This window comes from Pseudopodoces humilis, chromosome 1 (genome assembly GCF_049639895.1).
Source record: "Pseudopodoces humilis isolate 2021_Gansu_Grassland_sample_001 chromosome 1, ASM4963989v1, whole genome shotgun sequence".
Classification (NCBI taxonomy): Eukaryota; Metazoa; Chordata; class Aves; order Passeriformes; family Paridae; genus Pseudopodoces; species Pseudopodoces humilis.
This window is the reverse complement of record NC_142200.1, coordinates 102,671,049-102,693,752: the sequence shown is the minus strand read 5'-3', so window position 1 is coordinate 102,693,752 and position 22,704 is coordinate 102,671,049. Positions and strand designations below refer to the sequence as shown.

Genomic DNA, 22,704 nt, shown 5'->3' with positions numbered 1-22,704 from the left:
AAATTATACTAGCATTTAATTTGGCATATGAAATGCTACATACATATGCATATCTTCCTGGCAAACTAAAATTCTAAATGTCACTGAAGGAATAGAACTTATGCCAAAATGTAAAACTGAAATTGTTTACATAACAGTTACCTCTATTTTGTTTGCAAAAGTGTTAAGGATTCGCATTACAAACCATTGTAATTCCAGCACATTATTAGGGACCAAGGGTGTATATGTCCTCTTATCAGTCCAAATTATTTAAATTAACAACATCATCAAGAAAACGGAATTAGGTTAATTCATTTTCCTAGCTTGCCAAAGTAACAAGCAAGCATGAAAGATCATATTCTGGACAAAAAAAAGGAACAGTTACACTGCAAGTGCACTGCATCATACATGGACAGCTTTAAATCATCTCAGCTACTGTTAGCTTCACTCACTCTGTAATGATTTTGCGCTTAGGTCTTGTGAAATGGTCCTGGGATTACTGTCTGCTAGAGCTAAACCAGGACTGATCAAAATATAGGAAATGAAATCAGCAATTTGAGAAGGGATATAAGCTTCAGCTCCAGAGTACTTGCCAGTTTCTTACCGGTAAGGACTTACAATCAACTTCCTCACTGACAGGAAATAGCAGCAAATCTTTCTTATGAACACTGGAACAACTTATCCTGTATTTAACCAATTCTGTATTTCTGTAGCTCAGGAAATTCCATCGCTTCAAATGCTGCTTCTTCAAATATCCTTACACCTTCACTTTTAATGTTAACAGTCGACTCTCATTGTGAGCTCTTTTATGAAAAGAAATATTTACTCTAACTTCATGTTTCCTTATACTTTCTTTTTTTTCTGGTGTTCTTATAACTCCATTTTCTTTTTAAAGTCACATTTCAGAAACAAGGGAAAAATAATCAGTTCACACAACAGTATCTTCACTTGTTTCAACTATAAAGATGAAAAGTTCAGTGTAAGACTGTATTTCAAGGGACAGTCTTAAGAAGTACTGACCTTTTTCCCTACAGCACACCAGGCTATGCCAGCTTTACTCATGAGTTCTGGCCTGAGAAGAAAAATTCAGTCCTCCTAAACTCAGTAAGTCTGCCTATATAGCTACATACACACACTAGTTAAGATTTCATTGACTGTTCTAGAAGACACTACCACAGTTCTACTGTAACCCGGTAACAGTCACCCTATAGTGGTGTGCCCTAGGGTACTCCAAGATTTCTTTTTATTTTGCAATGCTATTTACTGACAGACAGAACTCAAAGTATAGTGCTCCAGTGAGAATGTCAAGTAATTATACTAAGAGCTGATGACTCCATCCACAGTTCATGCTTCCATTAGATTACTTCTAAAATCTTATAGTCACTAGTCTGTAAGGAGATGCCAAGAGTGCCCAAATGGCTGATGTATTAATTTGAGCAGATACATAAGGCTACACACTTTCCTGATGAACATTTCCTCTGCTGTCTGCTAACTTTGTATGTGCTTTCATCTTCAACACCAGCTTCAAGCAGAGCAAGTTGCTGTTTTGTGGCTTTCTGAAGCATTCAGGATTGTCTGAGGTACTAATAAGTTGTTTCTACTTGCCAGTAATCTCTAGTTCTTGAAATAGCAATGACCTTGAGACAGCTTCTTACTGTTCTGTACCAAGTCTGGACGAGCCAGTCATTCAGGTTCTGAATGACTGAAATTTCCTTACTTTCTCTTTATACATATATTAGGATGAAAGGTAAAACAAGAACTTGAAAGGGAAGTAGCAAAAAATAATTAACTCAACAACAGAAAAGTAAACATAGGTTGGTCTGGTAATTCTTGGGAAACTACTAAAGGCATAATTCCTTTTACTGTGTTATTTCTAGGATTTCCCCTCCCATCCTTTTTTTTTCTTTTTGCATAACTCATTGACTTTAATGCCAAGAAAGGATATATTCTGTGGTAAAAAACATTCCACAAAGAATACTGCAGGGAGGGATGTATATCTGTATATTACTCGAAAAGCTCTCTTATTTTTAACTAAGATGAAAGGGAATAAACAAGCAGCAACTAAGAAAGTGAAGAAATGTGCTGAGAAAAGATATATAAAGCAACACTTGTCCAAGGTGGAAGATGATTCTATCCACTACTGTGTCAGTAAGACTGACCTAATAACCAGGCTAGAAATAGCCAATGTTTATCCTGCTTGCTCTCAGTTGCCCAGTCTGGGATCCCCAAAACCAGACACAAATTAAGAATTTAGATCTGGCCTCTGTTGGTAAGAAGTACTATACAGGGTTTCATGACACTAAAGTATTCTGAGAGTATTAAAGCTAATTAATGATGTATTTCCTTAGCCAGCTTGCTCAGGAAGGTATTTCAATAAATGTGTCAACATACTTTTTTTTGTACAGGAATGGTAAACTTGTGGTTTTAAAGCAGAATTATTGTTTTGGTGTCTTGAAGTCTAAAAAAAAAAATCTGAATTTACTTTAACTAGATCTTCTGTTCTGACTGTTCAGAAAGTTACATAATTTCACTGCACTCACTGAAATGCAGGAAGGAGAAAAACTTCAGACCAGATAAATACAGAAGCAAATCACTACAGGGAAAACCAGCTGTTTCTGAAAAATAACCATCACTTTAAGAAACTGATAATAAAAGCCTAAAATTTATATTCCTTTACCTCTAAAAAAATATGTATCCAGAAAAACAAAAATCACAAAGAAGATTAAGTAATTTACCTTCTTCATGTACTCTGTAACTGGGTTCTGTTGCAAGAATTCAGTACTTTCTCGTGTATAAAATCTCTCTGTGTCAGCAAGGAACTGAGATTCGAAGGATTCTTTATAGACAGTTAGTGTAGGTCCTTTTGCAAATGCATCATCTTCATTCAGCCCCAGCTCCACTAAAGGGAAAAACCACAACCAAACAAAAAAGACCAAGAAATGACAAAATAGTTTTTTATGAAGCGGTCTCCTGCAATTAAACAAGGACACTCCTCCTAACTTAGATTAATGCAATCAATTGGGACTGTATCAGCACCACTTTTAAAAAAGTACATTGATTTTGCATTTAAAAAAGTATCAGTACAAGACATTACTAATATCAACTACACTTTTAGATACATTTCTTAAATGTAAGATTACAGGACTTGTTAAACTTCACTATCTTAAATACTAGTCCAAATTCTCCTTTCATTTTTCTCCTCTTGAGAGTTCTAGGTTGTATGCTTTTGCTTTTATTAATGAAACTAGTCAGCAATTTGGATGGCAATGCTCTCAATATTATGCAAAAGGGAAAAAGCAACCCCACTCTGCTATGTAAGCTATCATCCTTCCTCATTTCTAAATTTAGCTCCTTAGTAACTGATTTGGAAACAATGAACACTCTTGTCTATCAGTTGCACTCTCAAGGTTTACAAATATGGTATAATCAATTGTTCTTGTATAAAGTATTGGTAAAAATGTGAAGTTAGCAATACATAACTGCATTTATGTTACTGTAAAAAAAATCTTTACTGGACATCTGAGAAGGTGGGATGTTACTTCTGGGCTCTGATAGGGTACATAAATTTATTTATTTTTAAGAAAGTAATGGAATCTTAAAGAAATCACATTTACCATAGGATTGTACAACTCCACTGATCAGCCTTGTATTGATAGTTTCACCATTTCTTTCCTTTTCAATCAATTTCAACACTGCATTTGTTACCTTAGAAAACAGGGATTAAAAGTTAAGTCAAGCACAGAGAAAGCAGCTGGTAGATCAAGCACCATACTTAATTAGGAGTGTATTTCCATATTCAAGAGAAGTCAGGTACCTTGAGAACAACATTTAAGGAGATCTGAACATTCAAAGCTCCTACAGAGAATGATACACCCTTGAGTTATACAACAAAATTACAGTCTGATTAGATGTATATGGATATTAAAGTCCTTAGTACTTTTATTTCAAAAAAACACCTACTAAGCCAAAATCCTCTTTGTTTCCTACCTGAAATACAGAACACTGTAGCAAGACCTGAACTAACCACCTGTTCTTTGGACAAATAATCTGCTGCAACTACTTCATCATGAAGTACTGGTAAGAAGTGAAATCAACATATACATGTACCTAAAAATTGTGATGGAACGCCTTTCTTCATATTGTGCTGATTCACAAATTTTAAACATTTGGCTGACCTCAGTCTCCCACACATCAATGTAAATGTAACAGCTCACAATAACATTAGGAGAGACCAAAATCCCAGGCTGTCACTATCTGTTCTCATCCAATCTTGCCTCCCAAACCTGAAGACATGACTGTCATCCTGTACTCCTGCCTAGTTTAGCAACCACTAAAATTGCTACTTCAAGTCCCCTTAGCTTTTTAAAGAAAAGCCAAAGGTTCTCTCAGCAGAGAGATAACAGAACAGTCTTGGTATCAAGGTTCAATCACATACACAAAGGCCTACTCCTTCAAATATTTATCTTTCTTTCTTTCTTTTTTTTTTTTTTTTTTTTTTTTTTTTTTTTTAGTATCACAAAAGGAGAAGCAGAAAGCTCTATTTTATTTTCCAGGTCTATGCACACACACCCCCCCCCCAGTCCTTGAAGCTCCTTACTAACAATATATGAAATTAACCCTATAAAATAACACTGTAGTTGTAACATAGTAATGCATATACCTGCTTATTTAATGGCCTGAATAAGCAGTCTCTCCAGGTCACCAAGGCAAGCTAGAAGTAAAAGAAGGGAGAAGAAAGAAGGAATAATGAAAATATTTACATATACACATATACATGTAGGGTAACTCCCTTTAATGAAAGCTGATATAGTATGCTAACCAATCAGAACTTCTAACATTATATTTTGGCACACACATTTTTCAAGCAATGAGATTGTTTCACATTGAAATTACAACTGGCTTTACCAGTAACTTTACTAGGTTGTTCCTTTTTCTACCAGGGGATCCACTGCCAACTCTGTAAATTAACAAAACCCAGTGTGTGTTACTTTGAAAACATGCAGCTTTTTTTGTTGGCAGTTTCCAAGCAGACATAGTCCCTTAGCATTAGGCTACTAAAGTTAAGAGGAAGAGAACTAAGGATACCAACTGTTTTTCTACCATATGCAAGATTATTTTAGTGAAGCAGGAAAATAGCACAGCACTTTCCTAATGCTTTACCAGTAAGGACAGTAATTATCTGTTTTTTTAAAAAAGTCCTTCTAGTTACCTGAGATACAGAAGTTATGTTAAGTTCTTATTTATATTACTTCATGTTAAAAAAAGTTATTAAAATCACATATCAATCTTCCGTAACTGTACCAAAATAACTTACACTAAGAACCAAAGGTTGTCTGAATCTTAGCTTGGATGCTAAAAAATTTGTAGAAATGTACTGAAGTAACCAGAAAAAAAAAAATACTATTTACTGCTTAATTTGGTGTTTGAAATGCTTGGCTGAATTCTAAGCGGGATGACAAGGCCACGCTGAGGCACAGAGGTAACACTAAGCAGCAAATACTCAGACAAGACAACCCTCAGTACTCTACTACTGGAAATCCCAATACATACAAGGCAGATTAAACATCTCACAGACTTAGACCTTTGGAATTTTTACAAATATACTGGGGTAGGAGTAGGGAAAGGAAGGAGAATGCCACATTGCCCACTTCTTCAAAACTTCTATGAACCTCCTGCAAGATTCAAGGAGTGATCTGCAGGATGATAATGCAAACATTGCAGATGTGATGGACAAATCACTCACTTCAAAAAGCTACTTACTGAATAAATTTCATATATTCCTTTACGACCTTCATCGCACTCACGACGAACCCAATGTCGATTGAGGTAGGCACATATCCCATTCAGTACTTTGCTTGAAAACCTATAATCTTCCCACTGTTGAGTGTAGAATTTCAGCACGCTCTCATCCATCAAATCTTCACCATCCTGAAATTACAAGTTTGCCAGTACTGCTGCGTAATTTTAAGGTACAATCAAGACATATGAGGGTATACAAACTGACTGTGTAATAAATGTACACCATGCAATGTATTTAAAGGAAACATACTGCTAATACATTTAGTTCTACATTAATAAAGCACAAAGCCAGCATGAGATTTTGAAATTAAAAGGCTGGGAAAAAAATGCACAGCACAGATATAGCTCCAGAAGACATCCCTGTCCCTCTGGATGCAAAACAACATCCAGCTCTATTAGTAGTTTATTTATTAAACTAAAATAAAGGCATTTTCAACATGAAAGGCATCCCCTTTTTCAGTATTCCTAATATGCTGGTTAATTGCTCGGAAAGTCTAGCTATTCTTGCTCAAGTATAGGACAGCTTAAGATGTCATGTAACATTACTTCTGTAAAACACAGGAATGCTGTTTCAGCTTGAAGAGCAAAAGCAGCAGGAACAGGTACAAGCTTAGGGACTGATCAATGTCTGAGGTAAAGCCAACAAAACATTCTAATGGCTACAGAGACAAAAGTACATTTTAAGATCATTCCATTTACTTCCAGTGGCTGCATACAGCTCTAGGCTTGTTGATACAGCTTTTCTTCTAACCCCAGTTTATGTTACTACAAGTGCATATTGATCTCATAACCCATCTTACCTTAAGGAGATTTGTCAAGTAGTTCTTCAGAAATTCTTTTAGCCGTTTGTACAATTCCAAGCCAACAAACTGAGCACCTCCAGGTGTCTGGCCCTTTTTCGATTTAGAAGGAGGTACTCCAGCTCCCCGTGCTTGATTAGACTGGTGTACACTGGTACAGTAGTTATAAACGTGACTGACAGGAAAGTTAAGGAATACATTTGCCACCATAAGACGTTAAAAATACAATGAAAAATAATGTTAATTTCAGTAAGCTATTATTTATACAACTGTGAATGACTTAAACATAATGCATTACAAGATGCACTAGCCCACGTCAAATCAAACCACAGCTAAGAAAATTAAGTAATTTTCAGCAGAATTATCTGCAGCAAAATTGTGTCACGACTGCTGAGGGCACTGCAAGTACTTACGCCAACATTAAATTTATTTAATGCTCACTTAACAAGACCACCAAGAAAACAAAGCAGTGGAACCTGCTGATAACATTATTTAAATGGAATTTATTTGATCTATTATATTGGTCTTCTACAAATACATAGGCTTTCATTTGAACTGAAAGAAATTTCAATAGTAGCCTCAAGCAACATTCACTAGATGAAAACTCAAGAGAATATTTTTGCATTCCTTCAAACAGCATCCTCTATAAAAGATTTGGCCACTTAAGACTAGCACAAGCTGGACAAACCTGGAAAGCAACAATGGTGAGACACACACACACATTTAAATGCACACCGTAAGATAAGATTCACTAAAACCCAATTGCAGGCTAAAAGTTAATCCCAAAATTTCAGTGTAGAATCACTGAATTTGAAATAGAGTTGTTTAGATTAGAAAAGACTTCTGAGTCCAACCATTAATACAGCACTGCCAAGTCCACCACTAAATCATCTCCCTGATCACCATATCTTAAGGGTCTTTTAAATACCTCCAGTGACATTGATTCCACCTGGGCATATAATTCCAATGCAGGACAATGCTTATAGTAAAGTAAGTTTCCTAAAATCCAACCTTCTCTTCTGATGCAACTTAGGGCCATTTCCTCTTGTCCGGCTGCTCATTACATGGGAGAAGGGGATGACCCTCACCTTGCTACGGCCTCCTTTCAGGTAGTTGTAGGGAGCAATAAGGTCCTTTTCTCCAGGCTAAACACACCTGGCTCCCTCAGCCTCTCCTCATCAGCCTTGTGCTCCAGACCCTTCATCAGCTCCACTGCCAATCTCTGGACACGCTCTGGCCCCTCAATGTCTCTCCTGTTGTGAGAAGCCCAGAACTGGACACAGGATTCAAAGTGCTGAGTAAAGCGAGACAATCTGCGGCCCTGGCCCTGCTGGCCACCCTATTGCTGATCCAGGCCAGGATGCCATTGGCCTTTTTGGCCACCTGGGCACAGCTGGCTCATGTTCAGACAGCTGTCAAACAGCACCCCCAGTCCTTTCCCATCAGGCAGTTTTCCAGCCACTCTTCCCCTGACCTGTAGCACTGCCTGGGGTTGTTTTGGTTGAAGTGCTTGACCCAACACTTCGCCCTGCTGAACCTCGTACCATGTGCCTTAGCTCACTGGTCCTGCCTCTTTGGACCCCTCTGCAGAACCTACCCACACTCCAGCAGATCAGCACTCTCACCCAACTTGGTACCCTCTGCCAAATGATTAAGGGTGCACTTGATCCCCTTGTCCAAGTCACTGCTGAAGAAATGAAACAGAACTGGCTCCAGCACTGAGCCCTTGGGAAGAAGGCTTGTGACTGGCTGCCTGCTTGTTGCCTGTGCTGTATGCATGCATACAGATACGCTTGGTTGGGCTGTTGATCCCACCACCTTTTTTTTCGGCTAGAAGACCTAATTCCAATGTGACCAGGGAATTCTGTGGCTCCTCACAAGTGACCCCTATTTCTTTGCCACCATATGGATCTCCATCACCTACCTCCACTGAGATACCTATTGAAGGACCTCACTAGCAGACCATCCCTCAAATATTGGCATGCTTCCCCCTGGTTTTACCTCCTTTCCTTTTCAAATCTAGTTTAAAGCTCTCTCTAAGCCTGGTAACTCTGGTATCTGCAAAGATACTTTCCCCTTTTTGAGACAGGTGTACCATGTCTGTCACTAGCAGACCTAGTGTCATATAAACTTAGCCCTGATAAAATTCTGGCACTGATACCAGGCTCAGAGCCAAGTATTGATCTGCCAGCTCTTCCCGTTTCTTCCTTCACCATTCCTTGCAACTGGAAAGAGAAAGGTGAAAACTGCTTCAGCTTCTGATCTCTTAACCTGTCATCCCAAGTCCCTGAAGTGTCTCTTGATTACCCTGAGACTTCTTGTTGCAACTTCACTGCTGTCTACCTGAAAAATCTGAGAACTGTCCCAGGGTAGGAAGTTTGCTCTTTACATCTTTAAGCCAGGTATCAGAGAGGCAGCAGATGATCCTAGCAAGTGGCAGTAATATTTTTTCCTCTTATACTGCTACAGCCTGGAAGACTTTCTGTAACTGGTAATGTAACACTTCAAGAACACATTCTGTTTTCTCATCTAAAAAACTCAAATATTCAGAAGTAGTAGTACTGCCAAAGTAGTAAGTGGAAGTCACATTGCCCCAAACACTTCAAATAAGAAGGCATCCTTAAAGAAGCTGCATTCCACAAGCAAGAAAAATAAACTAGCTAGGTACCACTCAAATTTAACTTGAAGAGGACTCAGATCTGACAACAAAAATCACCCTAATGATTCACACAAACAACAATCAGCCAACAGGAATGAAGCTACTGAGCACTCACTCTTCTACTGACAGTCCAAGGACAGGCTTTTGAGTCACATCCCTGTAAAACACTGTATTAACCAATCCAGAAGGTTTAATTTGGCTCTGTGTTTTCACAGAATCTCTAGGTTGGAAGAGACTGTCAGGATCATTGAGTCCAACCCATGCACTAACACCACCTCAACTAAACCATGGCACTGAGTGCCACATCCAGTCTTTTTCTGAGCACATTCAGCGATGGTGTCTCCACCACCTGCTCAGGCAGACCATTCCAGTACTTCATCACTCAACACAAGTGGACCCAGCTTTAACCACTAGACAGGTTGCCTCCACAGCACAACACAAATTAGGAAATTAATATATTGCAGAGACTTGACTTTTATCTTCTCCTTCAAAAAGTCCAGCACAACAAAATGGGAAGACATCAACACAATTAAATACCAAGAGAATTATAAACCACAAATATATGATGCATTACAGTCATTATAAACGGATTTGCTTCTAAGTAGTAAAGCTCAGGAAGAAAATTGTCTCCAAATATCCAATTAACTTCCTTGTAATTAATTTTATAAAACACTTCACAGACAAAACATACCCTTAAACTGGGTTTAATGATCATGACCCTGCATGCCATCACGAGCAAGGCTCAGAGTCTTCATATCAAACTGCAAGGAAAGCCTACTCACAGTCTATATTTACATGTTTGTTCAGAAAGTCACTGCATTCTGCAAAGTAGGGCTCTTTGCCTAAGATTATCCTGTGTTAAAAAATACACAGTGTACATTTATTTCTTATCTGTTAGCTCATCCAGATGTCAGTAACCAAATTTCCAGTGATATCAACCAATAACATAAAGCCTTCATTTGTATTGAATTGAAGCAATTGAACTTTTAATCAGCCTCTTAATCAGACACTGATTTCCTGGACATTAATGATTTCTTTCACCTCCTAGTTATTTATTTGTTCAAATTCCCTGGCACTGTTGCTACTTTTACTATCTACACTTTGATTTCAGAATTCCCTGTTCAAGTGAAGAACACCACACAGCACCAGCATTTTCCTTCTTTTTCTTGCTACAAACAAGGAAAGCAAGTTTACCCCACAGGTTCATTTTAAAATAGCTAATATATAAATTTCTCTAGATTGTTTATGGAAAACCTGTCCATCATTATACTAGGAATTTAGGGTTCATTCATAAACACCCCCTTGACAGTCTTGCCTCCTTATTCCCCTAACTCTCCTATCCCAAGTGGTTTTGAGCAAGCCTGAAAATATGAAAACTGTCCAGATGAATGGTAATTCTTGCAATTTCGAGAGTACTGCCTGACAAAAACATACTATTCATCTCTACAAGCAATCACAACAGACTTCAGAAAAATAAAAGGCCAAGATTAGAAGACATAAGCCTTTTTCTTACCCCATACATTTACTATTAAACCCAGGATTCCCTGTAAAGTAAACAGAGTGAGACCTTTTGTCCATGCGTGACAGTAATCATTTCAGAGCTTCAATTCCAGTAATGCTCATCTTTACCTTTTATTCTGGCTGGAGATTTGCTAGCCAAAGGGTCCAAGACAGCACTTTTGAAGTGCTCTTGTTTCATTGTTCCATACAAGTCAAACTGAAGTTAGTTTGCCCATGCAGAAGGCAGTTTGCAAATGTAACTCTTTGACATATTCTACATAAAGCATGCTCTCTCCCACTTTGTTTACAAGCTGTCCCCCCATCTGCTAGAGCCAGCCACTGACAGAAAAAGTGACATATTCAAAACAAAATCAGATTTGTGCTGCTTACAACAAAGTGTATGACAGTCCATCTGAGAATCACAAGGGGAATGCTATGAAAAGAATTCTTAGTTGCAGAAGGCAAAATAAATCCCTCAATGCTTTGTATGCTGGAAGCTATGTACATATGCAAACAGCTACCAGGAAACATTTTCGGGGGTGTTTGCACAATTCTGTATAGCAATTTGCTTATCATAACAAGCAGTGAAGTTAATTCATCAATAGAAAAGTTTGAACCACAGTGAAGCGGTGCTGATCCCCAAGCTTTGGGCTGCTGAACTTCAGATTTGGCCAAGCAGACAAACTATCTACAGGAGGAACTGATCAAGATCAATCTCCTCGAACCTCTACACCTTCTCTACAGTGAAGGTGAAATTTAATTTACTTGTCTAAAGTAAATTTGAGGTGGAACACTGCAAGAAAGTTTATTAAATAATTCAGCATTGTGCTGGTCAAGATAAAAAATATTTTTCAGAACTTTATTCTCCTCCTGAAGTCTTCACAACAAAAAACAGCCAAAGACAAATTAATTTTACCACCTCTGTCATCAATATAAGTTACACTACTTTTGACAGCCTCGGCTCAGTTTCTAAAGATGGGCAACAGAAAAAAAACACCAAAAAAACCATGCTGCCACACCCCAATGGATTTAAGGCCTTGTATAAGATCACTTCCACTGAAGGAAATGGTCCTAACACACAATTTAGCTGGAGAGCTTACTTGCCAACTAGTTTACAGTAGCATGGGAGTTCATGCAGTCAGTCACATGGACTGGGGAAGTAACCAACACTAAAACCAACTGTGGCCCCTTGTCCCCAAACCCTTTAGTGAGCAGATCTGAACTTCTGTGTCCACATCGGGGAAGTGAAACAGGCTCTTTCAGCAGCACCGCATACATTTTTTGAGCAAGTATGACAACAAAACACAAGTTGAGCATGCTGCAGTCAACTATAATCTACCGTCTGCCCTTGAAAAGTACCGAAGTACTCCATATAGGTTTTTTCCTCTGGAAGCAACTTCAAACCAAAGTTATATATGAAAAATTATCAGTTTTGTAACTCAACACACAACAAGAAAGCACTCAGACTCTACACTGGTGAGTATAAATCACTGAGCTTTGTGTGATTCTTAAAGTTTTTAAAAGAAAACAGTTCTGCTGAGGCAGTAACTGATTCACCTTTCACCAGCACAGCTAGGTCCCCAGAGTTCTTCCATTTTGCTATGAAAAATTCACATAACTGGAAGAAGTCTGCATGAGGAACAGGTATGCAAAATTAAAGAAATGAAAGGGAAGCAGAATTAACACAACACAGCAGAAAGCTAAAGTGCAGAGATGCCCACAACAAAAAAACAAGCCGAACAACTGTTCAATTGCAATTTCTCTCTCATTACTTCTAGTCTCCTTATATCCTTATAAAGATCAGTTTTAGGCATATATTTGCTATTTCACAGACCTTAAGCAGTAATTAACTTCATGCTCAGCAGCTGGCCTACAGGACTAAATTGAGATTAGTTACACTTTTGTCAAAAATCTGTGTTTTCCCAGATTAGACCAAAAGCATGCAAGAATATCATATAGAGTTATTGAAAACACTGATAGGAAAATTGCTAGGGAAGATTATAGAAGCTTTGTATTATTGTAGAATCACTTCTAATACAAACAACACAGCTTATTATATTTACTAAAGAACAGCTTTACATATTTTCCTCAAAATTAAAGCCATTCAAGTCCTGCTGAAATCCAGAAGACTAGTCTGGATTACCCCAGACTTAGGCTGCTAAGAGAACTGGACATGCCTATATGACTTTAATGTTTTGTGAGTCAAATGGATGAGGAAATTTTGCATGAGTTTATGAAGTTATGAGGTTGTCAAAAACCAATCGTTTTTCAGAATAGGTGCTTTGAGCACTCACTTTAGCTTTGTGAGGAGTAGCAGTAGAACAAACACCCCAGAAACCTTCATTCTTTTCAGGGAGGTATCAGCAAGAGATTTTATGTATGTTCAGTTCATCATCCAGTAAGTAAGGGTTACCCCCACAAACAATTCAGGGAAAACAAACAAACAAAATTAAGATCCTGTACTCAACCCCACACATTCACCACTTGTGCTAAAAACTTTAAGCTATTAAGTTTTAATTGATACATTTATGTCTTTAGGTTTGATACAACTGCTATGCTAAATTACTCCATTTGAGACAAACCATTTTAGTCAGGGAAGGACCGAGGCAAGAGACTGAGGAGCTATTACAGCATCAGCCATGCAGCTGCTATGAAAATCCAGGCATAACTCAGCTCAAACACGTTTCTGCAAGTCTGAGGTCAGACACTTTCAGCAAAAGCCATCTGAAGACTAAGAGATAACTTCTTGTTTCCCTCTCCATGGCATAAACTCAAGAAAAGCATTGCTTTACAAGAAAAACACAAAATTTCAAAGCCAAATGTATAAACAAAGTGTACAGTCTTTATGCCAGTGAGTCTAAGAAACTCCATAGCTGAGGTTGCTTTTAAATTTCTTTCTTTGCATTGACAGAATTTGGTTCTGAACAGAACATTATTGGTTACTATAAAAAGCAAGTAGAACAGCAAGCAATCATTGTGGAAGAGTGCATAAAGAAAGGGAATGAGTGCACAAATATAAACATATTCTGCCCTTCTTTCAAGCTGAAGATGCAATCTTTGTAAATATACACAAATGCATACAATTACATGTACCTTTCCACACAAGAAAAAAATGTATTATGTACCCTTCAAACATGTCAACAAATACATTTAGTTCTATCTTCATGTTTCACACAAGCACTAACTGGAACATGAGAAGTCCTATGAAATAGGATATTGAATATATGCAGGACTAACACTAGCAGACAGAAGAGGCTGTCTTGATGTATCCAAAGCGACCTTAAACAACTTGACATTGAAGTGAAAGGATGGCTTAGAGTGACAGAATCTTAAAAGAGAAAGCGGAACAGTGTCTGAGATGTGAATAAAAAGTGCATCCTCTAACACCTCAGTATCTTTTCTGCCTAGAAAGAGCATAATAATCTGTTCAGAAAGAAAAAAACAAGAACATACCGTGCTGCCTGGTAACAACAGATTCATGTGATTAGAAAATAAAATATTTTCACAGTTTTAATATGCATCTGCTGATCTAAAATCCTACAAAAATACAGGAATTCAACAAGGAAAAAGATTGCAGTAGAAGCAACTACAAAAGATCTTGGCAAACAGATGCCAGAAAAAGGGCTTCATGGTTTTGCCTGGTCAACATATACTACTGGTGCTGAATCTACTCAAAGGAGAGAAAAAAAAAAAGTTAAATATATTTATACTTCCTATTTTAAAGACAGGTTATCCTGAATCATCTGGTATTTTTGAAGTGTTAGCATACTACACTTAATTATTTCATGTTCAACACAGTATTTTCCAATATCACTTGCTAACATGTGAGGAAAAGAAATAAAAATCCCATTTTATAAAATTACTAGAGTAACCTTTTCTGATAAACAATTACTTATATTTGATCCAATGGATATTCAATATCTACCACTTTGTTAAAATAAGTGAACAAGATTGAATCACAAGAGCAAGGCTTTTTCATAAAATAATGAAATGTGAGACAGAACAGCCTAGCCATTACCTATACTTGACAAACTTCAAGCAATTATTTTGAAAATATTTACTAATGATGGCTAATACTGGAATAATATAAGAAACACATTTTAAGATCCAATTTACTGGCGTAAGACTTCAGCAAATTTTAAGCCATAATAAATTCAGTCATTTTCTTCAAATTTCCCCATATGCCATGATAATGATGCCAATCAACTACTCAAATGTATTCTAGGAACCTGTTGAAATCAACTGTGTAGTTTTTATATATATAACATTTATATATATATAACATTTGAAAGACTTTGAAAGCCAACCTGAACACTACAATCTGGACATTGCAATTCATATCTTAGTTCAACAACCACATCATACCCTCCACAGTATTATAAACTCTTCTTATCAATGAAAACATTTTTAGATATCCTCAGGCAGACATTTGTTATAAATTAATAGCAATTGGAATCTTCAAACTCATCTTATTTTCCTCAATTTTTCTTTAAATATTAAACTTGGACAAAAACATTAATCTCTTCTGTATGGACATAAATTAACTACATTGTTTAAAATAATCCCTAAAAATGCTTCTCAGTTTATGTTTTGTAAATCAGGGCAGTGAAAGCATGAGTTTATGTCAAAATTTTGGCATTTCAAATGAACAGGGCACACATACAACAGAGAAGTACACCACTAATCTTTCCATTCACCAGTGCTATCTGAAAACTGTTGATATGTGCTATGAAAAAAGTATTTTAGGAAAGTTACTCAGCTCTTTGTCTAAGTCACTGTGAAAAATTACACTACTTTGATACAGTGCAGTAAAGTTTTCTGACATTTTAGTGCTTGGCTTGAGAATCTTTTAAGATACAAAAAACAAAGGGTTAACAAAACCCTTTCCTTCTCTCCATTGAGTTTCAATACAAATGTTGAGTAAACTCCAATTCATCCTCTCATACCATGAGGTCTGAGGAAAATAAATCGCAGACTCACCATACAATTACTGTAAAAAATGGACATGAATTTCTGCCAAAAGAGAAGAAAACAGCACAAGATGTATGAATATTTTATCACTGCCAAATGGAGTTAAGAAGAGGTGGCTATAAAGACAAGTGGCCTACAGCAATATACATAAGTTGAGTAAGAATAATTCTAGTAAACCAAATAATAGGTTTTTAACCAACAGTTCAAAACAGAAACTCCAAACTTGTTACACAAAAATACAGTTCTTTCTTGGACAGACTAATTGAAGTTTCCTCCAAACAGACTAAATGCCACCAGGAGATGTTCTGTATACATATACCACTAACAATGACTTTTACAAGAGAGTCCTGTGGATCACAGCCTCCAAACTAATAATCACTAAATGGAAAACAGGGTGAACAGGCCCTTCCCTCACAATATCAGTAGTGCTGTTAGGTCTATTGTTCCTAGAAATCTAGTTAATTTTATTGACTATTTATCTTTTTGGCATAAAGTCAATGCTAGCCATGTAATTCTGAGCTAGCTTGTAATACTGGTCGTCAGAGGATATTAGCTACTGTTGTAGGAACAACTAGGGTCTTCAGTACTAGAAATCACATACTATCTGGGTAAGGAACAGAAAAAAAATTCATTTTCAAAAATCTCACATGTGGGGGAAAAGAAGGAAACACTAAAACAACAAACCACACAAGAAGGAAATACATGATCAGATGATTTCACAATAAAGGGTGCCTAGCAATTAGAAGCACAAATAAATCTAAATTACAAGAAGTATAGATGAGGAACTTGGTAACCACCATGCAGAAACAAAATTTTTCATTCACCTCTTCAATATTCTCAGATCTAGAAAACTCCTGGGATATTCAACCTGTTTCTGCTGCCATTGAAATAAAGGGGGAAAAAAACACCTTAAGCACAGGCTCCAGCCTGTACTCAGACTGAATTTAGTGCTTCACAAAAAGAGACCCTCTGAATGAAGAAAACAAGTGCAGGTGTGAGAAGTCCGAATGCTTGAATTGCGTAACTATTCTAATTCTTTTCCAGAGGGACTTGACCAAGGCACAACAAAATCTTCTACATTTCCAATCTATTTTGGTTGAAAAATTGATAGCAGATATAGGACTGAAGGTAAGTTTGGTTGTATGCACGGTTCTGCTCTTAAAAATTAGAGGAATGAAATAAAATCAATTTCAGGAGCAATATCCTGACAAGAAAAAAAAAAGGGGTGGGTGGGGAAAGAAAGCAAGAGGACAAAAGACGATGAGGAAAGACTAAACTGTCATTTGTCAAGACATTCTTGTAAGTAGGGCTGATCTTCACAGCAATTACAGCTGCAGCTGAAACTCATCTGCAGCTGTTCCCCTTTCCAAACTAAGCTGGTTGATAAGCAAAGCTTCCTGAAATAAAAGTCCACCAGACTACAAGACTTGCTGTACACAAAGACTGAGCAAATGTGTCACAGTTTCTGCTTTGGAAGGGGTGTAATCTTTTAAGCACAACTTTTCAACACATGTACTTGGTATAGGATGCAAAATGCATTGCTATCTTTGTAGCTGATTAAATATTTAGCCTAACCAGTAGCAAATATTCTGAGTTACTGCATTATTATATTAATCCAAGTTGACCACCAAAATTACCCTCTAAATTAATTCACTTACAAAATTAACAAAAACAGTCCTTATTTTTGAACCAAGTGCTCCTTGAAGCTGAAGCAAGGAGGAAATGAGTAATAGACAGCATAACCCTTTTACAGCTTCATTCTGAGCATCTTTGACAACATCAGGAGAGGGAAAAAGCCAGTGTTTTACCACTACCATTATAATCAGTAGTCTTAGTCTTCAGCTCCCCTGATTAACAGACCTCATGAACAAGAGGCACTCAGTAGAAATAACTCAGAGGTTCTACTACATGTCAAATTTCTATCAGACAACTTTTACAGACTTGTTTCATGGTGTCAAAACCAACGCTGTACCTAGTGCTGCAAGAAATCACTGATTTTAAATCTTAGGAAAAGTTCTGACCCTAAACAAATGTTATTTCATCTTCCCATCAATATTAAAGAAGTATCCTAGAAACAGGCTGCTCAGAGCTACTCCCACCACACCCTGGAGCATGGATTCTGCAGGCACAGATAGAAAAGATTACACGCTGACATGTACAGAAAAACTTTCCTACCTCCTTAGAAAGACCAGGAAACTACAGAACTGACTGGCTTATAGCCTTCAAACTCCTCTTTCTTTTATAAAAGCTGTCTTTTCCAAAAAATTAATACGGACTAAAATTTCATATGCTGCAATTCCAAATCAGTGCCAGCAATAGCTAGACATTAGTTCAGAGTAATAACTTAATTAAAAAATCCCAACTCTAAATAGTGATAGAGAAAAACAGCAGAACTACTAATAGGAACATTAGCAGAACTAATGATAGGAAAGGTATTCAGTCATCATTTCTATCATATGTACAGCAAAGTGTGTAGACCACTACCTTCTTAAGCAGTGCTGACTTTACTGAGCAATACAAGGTTACAAGAGTCAAGGCAGAACAGGAGATGTAAAACAAAGATCACTCCATCCATTTACATGCCACCTTATAGGCGAAATAAAAAAGTATTTCCTTTCTAAATAAAGTCTTAAATCAAACACTGAAGCTAAAATACAACAAGAGACACATTTCTTCTTCAAATTAGCTTTAAAAAATCCTTATACACTACCAGACAGAAACAAGTTTCCTACAATCTTCCAAACAGTACCTCAGCGCACTTTTACAAGGAGGTGAACCCCCTTATAGCATCTTTTAACAACACCCAGAATAGGGAGATGCTGGAAAACAGCTCTCCAATGCAAGCTAGGAATTAAAGCAAAATCCACTGGAGACATTCTTACTCCAGTTGGAAAATTACACAATCTAGTCAAGAGTGAAGTATTACACAGAGAACGACAACTGAAAAATTTCCAGGTAGACATGATTATCAGTAAGACCTGAAGCATAATGTCAGACTAACAGAAAAAAAAAATAATTTCTATTTTCTTTGTGTGCATTGTGGACTCAAAATTTGACATATTAATAAAATCTCTTTAAACATGTGCTCTATTGAAGATAACAGAAATCAAACCTGAAATACAGAGGTAGCCTTAATAATTATGGAAGCCGGTTTTCCAGACAACAGAATGTTCCTATTTGCCAGTAATATTAAATAGAAAAGGACAATCTTCAGAAGAAAACCATGCATTCTTAAAAACCATTAAGTGAAATAGTTATGGAGCAATTTTGTGTCTAAAAAAAGTAAAAAGCTATCTCTAATCTACCAACAGTGAAAGCACTAACTATCATGGGTGCTAGGATACGTGTAGAGTTCCATGTATCTGGATTTCGCCATACTTTGTCTGGTGTAAACCTGTTGAATTCCAGCTCTTAGGTCATCCCATATCTGGTCAAGACCAATCTGTTTAAGTCCATGCGGGTTCTGACTCCTATTCGATGACATTTTGTATTTCCTGTAAAGTCTTCCAGTGCAGCAGCCTGAGCTCTTGTTATTCCTCCATCAGAATCACAAGTCAAGTAACATTCTAAACTCAGTTGCAGCAACTCAGCAAGATATTCTTCACAAAAGAAGTGTTCAAAAAGTGATGTTTCCCAAGAAGATAACCTGCAACAGGAAAAGAAAACATACACATTATATGACAGTCCAGATTTATCCATGCTAAAGATTCAAAATTTATTATTACTATTTATATTTCATTGAAATACTGTCATTTACACAGATAAGAAATCCATCTTAAGATGTGAAATACCAGTTCCTTGGTTTTGCAATTCACTGCAAAATGAGACAATACCCAGAATTACCCAAAGGCTGTAGGTATTTAGATCAGCACAGCTGACAACAATACCCTAATGCTAACAACAAAACATAATGGTAAAAAGCTTTCCAAACAGCAGACACTACCTACCAGCAAGTGTAAATAGTTCCTTCCCATTAAACAGTGAAAGTCCAGTACTTCTGAGCAACTCTGGGTTGTGTGGTAGCTCATCATTTAATAAACACCCTTATGGGTATCAAAGATTAACCAGAAGATACTACAAGTAACTTTTTCTTCAGTTATCAATAACTCTTCCAGACTTGAGATTCTATTACAGATTACCTGAAAGGCTAAGGCATTTTGGTAGCAGAGAATGCTTATATCTGGCAAGCATAAGCTTACACTAATTTCTTTGCTAAGTAGGACACCACTTCTCTCAATGTCATTTTACCAGCAAGAGAACATACAGTCAGTAATGGTGGGAAGAAAGAACTACTAATAGGAGTACACAGGATAAATATTGAATGAATTGTGAATGAAACAATAAGAAAGTAAGAAAATGCACTAGTCCCATGAGTTTTAAGTGCACAAAGTTCAGGACACAGTGAAGAGATGACCACCAATTCATCAGCCTCCTGATATTATGGAGAAAGAACACATTCACCTGGAAAGGCCCATTGAAAACATCAGGCAGAGAAGATCCATTTTTACACAAGTCCATAAAAACATGTTTGCAATTTTAACATGCCTTATCCTCCAAAGCAATAAAATTAAGAACATATCAGAAAATGACAATGTAAAAAATTAGCCCACAAGTAAGAGAGCTGTACCAAGTCAGGACCAACTTAATCTTACTGAAGTCTTTCCATTCATTTAGGAAGCTTGTAAGAAAGATGAAGACTTTTTACTAGCAGCTGAATTTACAGGAGAAGGGTCAATGGTTTTAAATTAAAAGAGGGAGATTCAGAGTGGATATAAGGAGAAAATTCTTTACTGTGAGGGTGGTGGTGAGACAATGGAACAGGCTGCCCAGAGAAGTTGCGGGTGCCTGACGCAGGCAGTGTTTAAAGCCATGCTGAAAAGAGCTTTGAGCAACCTCATCTAATGGAAGGTGTCCCTGCCCAAGACAAAGAGACTAGACTAGATGATCCTTTCCAGCCCAAACCACTCTGTCATTCTACACCCCAGAGCTCATTGACTGGAATACTCAAACCACAGTGAAACAATATGGCTTTCTAGTTTTCTACAGACAACACAGCTTTATGATAAATCTGTCATACAAGGCTCATATGAACCCTCTGTAATTTTGAGAATAGTACAGGCTGAGACCAAGGAAATCCTATTATTTGTTCTTGATCTCTGAGCAGCAGAAAATAAAAAACATTCCTTCAGGACCTACCGTTAAGTCATACTTCTAGGCTATTCTATGTTCTACTCCAGGCTTCACAGTTTTGAAGATTAAGTATTCTGCTATACCCTCTTAGAGCTCCACCCAATTATCTGAAGTTCTCTTCTGCCTTTTTTCCTGGACCCTAAAAAGACTGGCTGAGAGACAGACATTTCTTCATTCTTTTCAGTCAACGACTGTCTTAGTACAGTAATACAGAAATAACCACTCCTCACAGTCTTTTGCTTTCCCATCACCCATATGCATTTAAATCTCAAGCTCTAAGTGAAAATACCAGTATTTTCATTATGTGAGTCTCAGCAACAAGTACTGTCTCATTTTAATCTGACATACAACTGATTATGTAGCTTCTTTTCCTTTTTACAGGGGAAACAGTTACTCAGAGGATTAAGTGGAAAAGCAAGAATTCAATTGATAATACATCTTAGAAAACACATGCTGAAAATTCAACCCTGCCATTTTTGTTTCTCTAATTACAGCAAACTACTTATTAAAGACGCATGACAATCGTGCATCATAATGCTGAAGTGCAATCGAGATCATACCTTGCTTGTATTTAACTTCTTTAATTTCTGGAAATTGAACCTGCTGCAGTACTACTGATGATGGACTTTCAGGACTAAGCAACAAATGCCAGGAAGAACAAAGGTCCACCAGTGGCCATTCACCTCTGCTGTGGGAAATACTCTGTGCCTGTTACACACTCACTGTCTTAGACTGTGCTCCAAAGTCAGCATGGCAATAAAAGCAAGAAAATTAATTCAATGTCTACAATCCAAGAGAGCAGAAACACTTTGATTTTTTAAATCTGGTACTAAAGAAGACATGGTTCTGAATTTGCAATCCCATGACAACTGCAGTATGTGTAAGAATTAACTCAGTCACTCGCTTATTAATCTGCCAATAGCAAGCAGCCTGGGGTTAGAGTGCATTTGTGTAAAAACGTTGTGTAAAAATACTTCATTGCTGTGTAAGAGCTTCTAACAAAAGGCCAACCCCTTGCTAGCTAACAGAAAGCATAACCAGCAGATGTTGAGTTTCCCCCTCTATGATGATGGATATATTTAACTCACTTCTCTAATTAAACATCTCCTACTTTGCTCGAACCCTGGTGCATCTATGAATACCACCTTTTCCCAGAATCTTTTCAACTTCAGGTGTTCCTCATTCACACTTTATTTTCCTTCCCCTTCCCCTAAAGTAAACCTCTGTATTTAAGTCAGGATGCAGTATTAAAAAAAAACACTATGAAAAAGAACTTAATTTTGGTTTTTATTTTCTCATTAAGTCCATTACATAAAAATATTCTTTATAAGTCATAAACCCACTGCATTTGACACTACCTCACTGTCCTTTGGTTGGCTTCCAATTTGAATTTTGCAATTAAACACATCAATACAGAATGACAGTACCATCTCACTAACTTCCTAGACTCAAACAATTTACTTTATCCAGTTAATTACTGGTTAACAATCAGAAAATAGAGCAATAGATGAGTAATTCTGTAAGCTACTATCAATTTTTTCCAGATTTATTAATGTGCAGAAAAACAGAAAGGTAGTTAATATATTACTTTAACAAGAATAAAATTTCAATATGTAAGATGACTTTAACTACAAAAGCATATTTATGAAAAGATCTGTTCTTACTTAGTGGTTAAACTAAGCTATGGTATTGGATTTATAGAAAGAGCAGGGGTAACACAAGGCTTTGTTACCTGGCACAGTTATTATACACAAACATATGAAATTCTATTTCATGTGAAAAGTGCTATTATTCTGATTCACACAC

General features: G+C 37.0%; 1 protein-coding gene across 1 annotated transcript in view; it reads right to left on the bottom strand.

The window, feature by feature from the left end:
* The window catches only part of CUL1 (cullin 1), a 54,090-nt gene that overhangs the window by 18,095 nt on the left and 13,291 nt on the right, over positions 1–22,704 (bottom strand). The window contains exons 2-7 of the mRNA XM_005519090.2: positions 19,053–19,354; positions 6,579–6,753; positions 5,740–5,907; positions 4,640–4,690; positions 3,594–3,684; positions 2,715–2,878 (exon numbers count right to left, since the gene is read on the bottom strand). Of these exons, the coding sequence (XP_005519147.1) occupies positions 2,715–2,878; positions 3,594–3,684; positions 4,640–4,690; positions 5,740–5,907; positions 6,579–6,753; positions 19,053–19,192 (789 nt within the window). The 5' untranslated portion in view covers positions 19,193–19,354. The remainder of the gene's footprint in view (positions 1–2,714; positions 2,879–3,593; positions 3,685–4,639; positions 4,691–5,739; positions 5,908–6,578; positions 6,754–19,052; positions 19,355–22,704) is intronic.